General features: G+C 60.0%; 1 protein-coding gene across 2 annotated transcripts in view; it reads right to left on the bottom strand.

The window, feature by feature from the left end:
* The window catches only part of KLF13 (KLF transcription factor 13), a 46,183-nt gene extending 36,129 nt beyond the window's left edge, over window positions 1-10,054 (bottom strand). For both annotated transcript variants that reach the window (XR_014260320.1, XM_082448873.1), the window contains exon 1: window positions 8,965-10,054. Coding sequence is in view for 1 of the 2 variants with exons in the window: in XM_082448873.1 (XP_082304999.1) it covers window positions 8,965-9,553 (589 nt within the window). In the remaining variant the exon portion in view is untranslated. The remainder of the gene's footprint in view (window positions 1-8,964) is intronic.
* Between the last annotated feature and the right edge of the window lie 650 nt (window positions 10,055-10,704).

The raw sequence follows: 10,704 nt of genomic DNA on the forward strand, positions 1-10,704 counted from the left end.
CTGCAGGAGCTGGAGTCCCTGGGGGCCTCCTAACACCACAACGCCTGTGCTAAGTGACAAAAATGGCAACTGATGAACAAACACGGGGAAATCCTTCCAGAGTGGGACTCGGGTGAGACCTCAGTGATAGGTGGAGGGGACCTGTGGATGGCGTCTACACCGCCTGAGTCCCGCCGCCCTGCTGTGCTCACTCAGCATGCCCAGTGGGAGAGGACCACCCACGACCAATGGGCAAACCAGAGTGGCCGGTTGGGGATGGAGGACAATGGGCAGAAGTTAGGGAAGCACGTGGGGCTCCTAAGTAGCCAGACTGCCCATCACTCAGTGACAGTATCAGTGGCAACTACGTGACTCATTCACACTCACTGTCCCTCCTCCAGTGAAAACCTGTGAGGTTTGTTGCTGATAAGAGAGAACCCACGGTGCTAACCCCGCCCCTCCCAGACCCTCTCCCTGATCTCAGGCTTGGTTTTGAGCAACTCAGCCAGCCAAAGGCCCAGGCAAAACACCACTCCCCACCAAGGACACGCCTGGGCCCCTGGGCCCCGCTCCGCCCCTCCTAGTGGGCTGAGTGCTGAGGCTTGCGTGCGCCTTTTCTGGTTCCTCTCTTTCCCAACACGTTCTTGCAAAAACCTCTATTCTTGATCTGCCATTAACTTTAGCTTCTTCCTCTGGCCCCCAAACAAGTTCTTTATCTTTTTTTTTTTTATTAGTGAGCATTTATACAATAAAAGAGAGTTAAAAACAAGTGAAAAGCTCAGAGAAGGAATTTACAGTAGGAGGAAATTCCTGTACTGCTCCCACTGGAGGAGAATGACCTCGGGTCAACTTAACCCAAGGGCATGAGGAGCCCCATACCGGGCCCCAGGTCCCTGCCAGGCTGCCCAGCCGGCACCCTGCTGGGGCCCCGCCCCGGGTGGGGTCAGGAAGCCCCCTGAGCTCCTGAGCCCGCTTCACCCTCTTCCACACCTGAGCTTCCTTCCCACTGGCCACGTCTGCAGGACAAAGGCCTGCGCCAGAAGCCCCTTCCGAGGCAGGAGCCTGACACAGGCAGAGCCACTCGCTCTCTGGTGAGTGACTGCCAACTTGCAAAGCTCTCACACGACGCGCCCTGGGCTCTGGCTCCAGGAGACAGGCCTGGGCCCTGTGCTCGGGGACCACGGGGTCGCCCATCTGTGCAGGCAGGCCACGCCCCTGTGACAGCAGCCCAGGGACATTTAAACTGAGGCATCAAGTCTCAGCACTTTTCCGAACAGGTCACCTTGGGACAGGCTGGCCAATGGCCACGGAGTGCGGCCAAGTTCCTGGTGAGCAAGTGTTTTTTGCGTGATGAACTTCAAAAAAGGAGAACAATAAACAGATCCCCCACCTCTGCCTCCCGCACACACACCACAGTAAAAACCTGGAGCGTGCCCTGTGCTGTGCGTTCAGAACGATGTCAGCGCAGAGGCTGCACTGGGCCAGGCCGCCCGCACCACGCACACGAGGCCCGTGGCGAACGGGGAGGATGCCCCAGCCCACCCGGGTCGGCAGGGGACCGGGAGCAGGTGGAGGACACGGCAGAGCCCAGCCACCAGAGGAGCGAGGGGACGCAGCCTCCTCACTGCAGGACCTCTACGCTGGGGGGGAGGGTGGGCCCCGATGTGTAAAACTGACCATGGAACTGGGAGTCATGTGTTCCACAGGAACACGCTCCAGCCTTGGATGCTCAGGTCAGCCACAACAGACAGGGTACCGTGTGTTCGTGTGTGTGTGTGTGTCAGCCAAGTGGCAGAACTCGGGGTTGGGTGAGGAGTCCTTCTGTCCTATGTTAAGTAGCTCGTGTCAAATCACTGCCTGCAGGGTAAAAAGTCAGAGTTCCAGCCTCCATTGTATTGGCCCAGGGCAGCGGCCAAGGCCTTCTGAGCCCAGCGCTCAGCTCTGGGGGCCTCTGTCCCCACTGCCCCATCCCAGTCACACTGCAGCAGCTGCTTCTGACCCGCCAGGCTGGGCGAACACTCAGAAGTTTGTTCCCATCTTGACGGGACATTGACTTCTCAAGAAAATAATCCCATTTGGGGCTGTGAAAGTAAAGGAAAACAGGCTCAGGTGTGTGGACTTAGATCCGTATTTGGGTTTTTTCTGGAAAGCATGTTGAGACCCACCAGGACATTAAGTGTGTCACCAGCTGCAGGCCCCACCCGCCCAGGCCTGGGAGACAGGTCACCAGTAGGCACAGAGCCGAGGTGTGGGTGGGCTGACCGAGAAGAACATGCCCACGAACACCTCCTGAGCTGCTACAAATACCATCTGGAAACTTCTGATTCAACGTAAAATCAGGGTATCTGGTTTGTTTGGGGGAAGGAGCTCCTAAGACTCTCTTGAGCTGCCCTTTTACTTTAAAAAGACTTGCAACAACAAACCTGAAAAACCCAGCACCTGTCCAGTCAAGGACACTGGAGGATGAACAGAAGCCTGGCAGGTGGACTGGGCAGAAGGGGCTGAATAAAGGTGAGCAGATGGCGCCCCAGCACGGTACCTGGCTCCGCGAAGGACCAGCAGCGCCCTGGCCCTCTGGAAAGCCACAGTCTCAGAGTGTCACTTATTGTCAAGAAGAGAACAGCCCTGTACAGCGGAGGAGCCTGGCAGGCTCCCCTTCACCCACAATCCAGCACTGTGGTGCACAGAGGGCCCAGCATCACCTGCGTTGTAGTTTTGACCGAAGACTGTTTAAAGTGGATCTAATCATGAGGAAACAAGACCAATGCAGATTGTGGGATCGTTCTACAAGACAACTGGCTTGGATCCCTAAAATGCCAATGCACCAAAGACCAAAAGATGGGGGGGGGGGGCACACTAGTGTCCCTTAGTGTCAGATTGAGGGACACTAAAGAATTAGGACAACCAAATGCAATGTGTGATTAACCGCATCCCGGCTCCTGTATGGGCCACCTGGGAGGGTCACTAGGGAAACTGAATATGGACTGTATGTTAGATAATGTGTAACATTTAGAGAGATGAGAGGCAGGAGAGAGAGAAAACATAATATTTAGAGAGAGAAAGTGGGAAAGAGGGAAGAAAGGATTTTTTAAAAGTGTGACAGAATATTAACTAATGACTCGAGAAGAAGAGTATTTGAATGCTCATCGTACAATCCCTTTACGTTTCAGAAGTAATGAGAATTTGTGGGAGAAACGGTGTGCGAGGGGCACCTGGGCTTCTAACAACCTGAGGCCCTGCTCATCTGCCGTCCCCTGGAACCCGGTCGAGACGGGCACGCGGGCACACCCACACCCCAAAGCGGGGAGGCTCCACCCTCATCTGTTGTGCAACCTCCAGCGTATTTCTTAACCCGTCTGAGCCTGAGTGTCCTTATCTAAAAACTAGTAATAATTACAGTGCCTGTTCCATAGGGTCCTTGTGAAGATGAAACAGCGTACTGGAAAGTACTGCAAATAAGGCCCAGCCCCTGGCAAGCCGCAGCCGCGTGGATGTGCAGGACACAGCATGAGCACTGAGTGCGTCATTCTATAAGTTTTTATTTTAAAAACTATTTTCACTGCCTTCTTAGGGCACAAACCAGACACACCTTAACAGTGCCCTGAGAGCTCCAGATCTCTGTTGGGAAGGTCAGGTGTCACAGAGCGCAGGCCCCAGGGACGGCAGGGAGGACCTCACAGCCTCTGCAGATGCCCTGGGTCTGCTCTAGTGCTGTGGGGTTTTGTGGGGTTTCTCAAGTTATATATTTAAACACACATGTGTGCGTGTGAATAACCCTTTGGTTTGCTTCCTCCCTTGCTTTTAGCACCAGCAACGTATCTCACCCTTGCCCTTTTGATATGCCACGTCTAGGAATCAAACAACCACCGGGATTCAGAGTCAAGTCAGAGCAGACAGGTCCTGAGAGCGTGTGGGCCGCCACGAGTGGACTCAGCAGCACCTTCTCTGAAGGGGCAGGGCCCCCAACCCTGTTGGTTCCCCCAACCCTGTTGGTTTGAAGAGGCTTGAAGCCACACACACAGGGCCTCTGGCTAAGTGAAGCGTGGTCCTATCAGGTGCTCACACAGGAGGGAGGGCCTCAAATCTGCTTTCAGCCAGAGGAGGGGGGAGCAAATGGCATCACATCGGTGCCCCCCACCCCCGCCTAGTGCAGGCCGTGCCAGGAGGCCCCCGGGGGCACACCTCACTGCGGCAGGGGTTGCGGGCTACCGGGTAAGCTGAGTCAGGATGGTAGGACAGCCGATCGTGAGGGATGCGAGAGTAACAATGGTTTTGTTGAGTTTGTTTCAAATGTTCTCAATATGATGCTTTCACGTGTACAAAAGGAGAACTGAGAGAAGTTCAAAAAAAAAAAAGTCAGCCAGAGACACAGCAGGAACCTTAACACTGGGGAGGACCAAGATCTGTCAACCTGTTTCCTTTCAAAACATAATGTGTCCTTTAAGTCAACATAGTAGCTAGCTCTACCACACATTTAAACGCCGCCTATGCCCCCGTCACTACCACCACCAGGTCTCAATCCCACACGAATGCCAGCTGGACACTGAGACACACACCAGAGTCTACCGCTGCACGGCTTCTAACAGCAAACAAACAAGAAAAGCAGCGCAGCTGTGCTTCCAGCAGGTAAGAGACTAGGTAAGTGACAGTACAGCCACAGAGCCGCACCCTGGAGTACTATGCAGCCAGGAAAAAGAACGAAGTTGCCTCACTGAGCAAACACACAGGACAAAAGCCTCGGTGGAATGTGTTTGGTGGGTCCTACATGTGTGTTTTAAAATCACCTACTCCGTGGATGCATGTGCTTGCGTGTATACACAAAAATCCATGAAAAGGGTCTGGAAAGGGACGCACCAGTAAAGGGCAACAGTGGTTAGCTGGGGGAGGGGAGGGTTGCACATTCTGTCTACACACTTCTGCACTGTTTGAAGAGTTTCACAACTAGGCCCACTGGCAGCCTGGGACTGTGGGCGAGCAGGGGCGGGAGCTGCTGGCCTGGCCGTGTCCTAGACAAAGTGCTGGCCCTCTGCCAGCTTGGTTTGCTCTGGGTGAAGGAGATCCCGGCCAGCCACCCTCCACTCTGACAGGCTGCCTTTGCAACGCAGCTGCCCAGGGGAGCACCTGCCAGGGGTCCGGGCGGGCAGTGTGCTTGGAAACCATGTTCTAAAGCCAGAGCTCGGGTTGGGGGAGAGGACCTAAATCCTTGCCCCAGTAATCTCACTGGGGATCGAATCCCTCGTTCAGTGGGTCAGTGTAAATTTCAAACAAATCCTGCCCCAAATTATCACAGGAAATGGCTGAGACAGTTAAGTCTCACTCTACTTTCCACCCCACCCCACACAGGGCCAGGTGGCCAGGAACATCTCTCTGGGGCTGCAGGAGAGAGGGGCTGTGTCCAACACAGTGCCCACCTTCCTGGCCAGGCCCCCAGAGCCGCTGAGACCCGCCCAGCCCAGGGTGCAAGGAGAGGTTTTGGCTACTAGCGCTGGAGGGAAAACAGGGCAACAGAGACATTCTGAAAACAATCCTTTGTGGGAACAAATAGGAATGTATTTGTGATATGTCTGCCTAGAAAGACTGGGGCCACTCTGCTAGGTGCTCACCAAGCCCGCCCCCCCCGCCCCCCGCCCCATCCTGGACAACGGGTAGGAACCTCCTCCAATATGTGTGACCTGGCCAGCTGCGGGGGGCGGGCGGGGAGTCTGCCCTCAGAGGGATCCAGAGCTTCCCTTCTCTAAGTCCTTGAATTTGCAAATCAAAGCCCTTCGGCCTCCAAGAAAATCTGCTCCTGGTCTAGGCAGTCCCCAAAGCGTGTCTTAGCAAACCTCCCAGGTCTGGGCTGGGAAGTTACGATCAACCAAATAACAAGGGGCTCAAATTGCAAAGACGTTTGTGTCTGTTTTGTTTTATCATGAGCTTGCTATAACATCAACAGTTACCTAAATGTGACAGAAAGTCATGAGTTCCTAGGATGACCATTGGGGGACCACACGGCCACACAGCTAACCAGGACAAGCAGCAGCTCTTTGCGTGCAGTCGGTTAGGGGTGGGGGTGGGAGATCAGAGCAGAGCCAGGAAGCCCAGGTTCCCCAAAAGTCAAAGATGCCCCTAGGGGACTTCCCTAGCAGCCCAGTGGTTAAGACTTCACCTTCCAATGCAGGGGGTGAGGGTTCAATTCCTGGTTGGGGAGCTAAGATCCCACATGCCCCGCAGCCAAAAAACCAAAACATAGAACAGAAGCAATATTGTAACAAATTCAATAAAGACTTTAAAAATAGTCCACATCAAAAAAAAAAAAAAAGATGACCCTAGGAACTCCCAAAGGAATTTCACATATATATATATATATATATATATATATATATATATATATATATATATATATATATATACACACACACACACACATACACACACACACACACACACCCACACCCACACACACACACACACCCTCGTTTCCCGCAAACCTTCCAGGTGGTCAAGGGAGACATTACCAAGCTGCAGGGAGACCTGGGGACCAGTCCCTGGTCACAAAGCTAGGCAGAGCAAGGTGCCAACTGCCTCCTTGGCTAAAGATCATTTTGGTATTCACTCCCCACCATACAATCGCTATGGGGGTAGGGGGGTCCCTAATGAAAGGCCTGGCATGACCTGAGCCACTGCCTGCAAAGACCACCCCTCCCACTGCAGAACACTCTGGGAGCCCACAAACCAGGGCCTGCTGCTCGGGTCTTCCCAGGATCACCTCTCGGTCACCCCCTGCAGCCAACTTGCCTCTCCTCTCCCTTCTGTGGGCTGCCTCTGGCCCCTCTATGAACACCAGTGACTTATGCTCTGCACACCTGGGCTCAGCCTGGAAATGGGCTTCCTGGAGGTGCCCTGGACCAGAGGTGGATTCTTGGTTCATAAGCAGATTCACCTGGGGGACCCCTTAAACTGCAGTCGGCCTCTAGGACCTGGAAATCTGCATTTCCGAGGGCCCCAAGGGAACCCTGTGCACTCCTGACTTGGAGGTCTGCAACTGCTCTGGAGGTAGAGCTCCGAGTTTCTGCACACCTGGAGGTTGGGGCCGGCTCCCTGCTCTAAGAACAGACATAGCACTTTGCAGGCAACGTATGGATCCATCCTCTTCTGACTGCCTTGGGCTTCCAGGCACCCCAGAGAGGCTGGCTTCCACCCCACTGCGAAGGCGTGGGTTCCCAGCGCCCCAGACCCAAGCATCTAGCCATCCTGCCCTGTGCTGCGCAGGGCACACGGACCCTGGACCAGGGGGGCTCAGACAACCCGGAAGGCATGCCCCGGCGGAGGCCCGGGCGAGCCCCGCCCCGGGCCAGTCCCTCCGCAATTCGCGAAGCTGGCTACCGGGTGCCGCCGGGTGGAAGGCCACAGTAAAAGTGGCCGCAGAAAGGTTTTCCAATCAAGTTCCCTACCCAGTACTGGCCTCGCCTCAACGGGGTACTCAACCCCAGCCGCACCCCAAACGCTGGCCCCGCCCGGGTACTTGGGGTCCGCCTGGCTCCAAACCTAGCTTCGCCCCTCCCCCACGACCACACCCACTCTTGCAGTAACGTCCCCACCCCCCTCAAGAGTCCACACAGCCCGAACTCTGACTCAGACAGCCTAGAAACGGCCCGCCTTCACCCGCGACCCCACCACCTGCCACGTGGTTTGAGCGGCCACAGCGTGGGACCAGAAATGCGGGGACAGCCTCGGGGGGAAGCGGTCGTGAGATCCGCGGTACCTGACACCCGCAGACCTTGGGCCGACTCAGTTCCAAATGTACCGGCAGAAAAAGCCTTCCAGCTCTAGGTTCTTGAAGCCTACTGCGGTTTTTAAATCAGTCATGTAATCAGTTTGTGAGCTGTTTTACAAAGAAGAAACCTAAACCTTTGATCACGAAGTTAACAGTATAAAGGCTTAAAAACTGTCCCAAAGGTGGAAGACCTAAGTGTCCAAAAGAGTTCCCGTGAGCTCAGATGAAATACACAATTCTTTAAACCAAACTGGGGAAGAAAGGTTGTTTAACCATTAAAAGGTTGTTTCCACTTTTGTGTTTAAAAAACAAAAAACAACCACAGAGGAATCAACGACACAGTCCCAGACTCGCGCGAAGGGAAGTGCTGCCCTGGGGTCGGGGGCGGGCGGCGGTCCGCGGATCCCAGGCTGCCGGCTCCGGCCGCCCGCCCCCGTGCAGGTGCTGCCTGCCCGCATCCGGCCCCGGCAGGTGAGAGCACGGCGGGGAGGAGGGCGGCGCAGACCTACGGGCAGGAGGCAAGGCGCTCCTTTCGGGAGAAAGCGCAGCGGGCCCTAGGAGCCCCTCGGGTCCGGCGCGCCCCCGCCGGCCGGATGGGCGGGGCTCCCACAAAGAGCCGCGGGAGAGGACCCAGGACCGCCCCCCGCGTCGGCCGCCGCTGGCTCTGGTTTCGACAAATTAAACCTTAGAGCGCTGGAAAAATTACAGGAAGAGGAGAGCGAAGAATGTGCCGAGTGGCTGGAGGCAGCCCTGTCCCCGCGTGAACTCCGCCCGCCGCGCGCCCGGGCCGGCCCCTCCCCACCCGAGCGCGCGCCCGGCCGGCGGGGGAGGGGCCGGGCGAGGACACCCCTCCCCCGCGGCTCCCGGGCCGCCCACCTCCCCGGGCGGCACCCGCGGCCCCCACCCAGCTAGCCGGCACCTGCCCTTGCGCCCCCCCGGCCTGGGCGGGTCCCCGCCCCCGGCCCAGATGACGACAATCGCCCCCGCGGCCCCGCCCGAGCGCGCCCAGGGAGGGGGCGTGCCCGGCGGGGGCGCGGTCGCCGGGTGGGCGCCGGCTCCCAGCGCCGGGACCCGCCTCGCGCGGTGCGCGGGATGTCGCCCGCAGCCCCAAGCGGCTGGGAAAGGGGCGAGGCCCCGACCGTTCCCGGCCCGACCTCCCCTCGCTACCCGCCGGCGGCTCCGGGGGCGTGGCCGGGTAACTCGCACTGGCCCCGGGCCGCCCCACTGACCTGTGTGAGTTCTCAGGTGCGCCTTGAGGTGCGAGGATTTCCCGTAAACTTTCTCGCAGCCCGCGTAGTGGCACTTGTGCTTTCTCTGCGGGGACTCGAGGTCAGCGCGACTTCGACCCCGCCGGCCCCTTTGTCTGAGGCCGGGCTCGCCGCTCCCCGCGGGCCCCGGCTCTCGCTCCGGCTCCAGCCCCGCCTCGGGCTCGGGCTCGGGCTCGCTCCACGCCGGGCTGAGGGGCGCGGCCGCCGCGCCACCGGCGCCGGGGGAGGCGGGCTCGGGGGCGGGTGGTGGCGCGGGCGGCAGGCGGCAGGGGGTCCTCGCCTTCCGGGCCGCGGCGCCCTCTCTGCGCTCCGCGGGGGCGGGCGCCGGCGCTTGTTGGTTAAGGTCCGCCAGGATCCGCGCCACTACGAAGAGCGAGGCGCTGTCCTTGCCGTCGCGGCGCTCTTCGACGCGGGGCAGCGTGGCGGCGACAGCGGCCGCACCCTCGGGTCCAGGCTGAGGCCCCTCCCGCGGCCCGTGCACGACCGCGCGGCTCGACATGGACACGAGACACTCGGCGGCGAAGTGGTCCACATAGGCGGCGGCTGCCATGCTGCGGGCTCCGGCCGGCGGGCGGGCGGCACTGCTGGTCGCTGCGAGTCGTCAGCGGCGCATCCGCACCCACGGCCTCCGGAGAGCTGGCGGGGGGCGGGGGCGCGGCGCGCCCTCTCCGCGGGCTGGGCTGGGCGCGCAGCCGCCTCTGCCGTCACCCGCGCGGCTCCGCGTCTGCGAGGCGCCCGCCTGGCTGGGCACCGAAGAGTGAGCGCCTGGGGGGCGCGGGCGAGTGGGGTCCCCGCGGGGCGTCAGGGGAGGCCTGTCCTAAGGATGCCGAGTGGCGACGTTAGGGACGGCCGCGCCAAGTCGCGGCCGCAGCCTCGCCGCGCATTGTGGCAGGCGGGACAGCCGCCGCGCGCGCCGCGGCTCGGTGTGGGCGGCCCGGCCCCGGGGGTGGGCGGGGCCGGGGCCACATCTGGACCCGACGTCAGCCCCCAGCCACATCCTGGCGGCGCAGGTTACAGGCGGCGGCGGCAGCAGGGAGCTGCGCACGCGGAGGGGGCGGGGATCCCGGAGCGCGCATCGGCGGGATGGAGCGGTCACGCGCCCACGCCTGGGGAGGAGGCGTGGCCGAGGACAAAGGCGAACGCCATTGGTCCGCGGGTTCGCGGCAGGGCCAATCCGTACAGAGAGAGGCGCCCACCCGGCCTCGGGGCGTGCGCGTGCCAATGGGCGTGCCCCCTTGGCCGGCGGGAGGAGGGGCGGAAATTGGAGCCCGGAGCCGGGCACGCTGACGCACGACGTCCGAGGGCGGTGGGCTGGGGCGGGGCCGCGCCCCCTCCCTTCCGCGGCGGGGACCCCGCGGGGTATTTTCCTGTCGGAGCTTTTGTACCGTGACAGCCTTGAACCCCGGCGCGGAGACGAGCGCTCTGGAGGGCGCCCCTTTGTCCCTCCAGCCCCGCCTGTGCTGGGCGCGGCGGAGAGCTCGCCCTGCGGGGCTCACCTCCGCTTCTCCCTTTCCTCTGCGGAGTGAGGTGCCCGGCGAGGAGGCGTGTCCGCTCCAGCCGGCGCGGAACAACCCCGCCGCACGCCGCCGAAGCCGGGTTCTTGGGCGGCCTCGCCGCGAGGCAGACCGCTCGTCCACTGCACGCTCCTCCCCTGCTGAGTCCGGCGCTCGGCCCTGCCCGGCCGGGAGCGGGGTCTCGGGT

Source organism: Balaenoptera physalus (assembly GCF_965194825.1).
Source record: "Balaenoptera physalus genome assembly, chromosome: 2".
Taxonomy (NCBI): domain Eukaryota; kingdom Metazoa; phylum Chordata; class Mammalia; order Artiodactyla; family Balaenopteridae; genus Balaenoptera; species Balaenoptera physalus.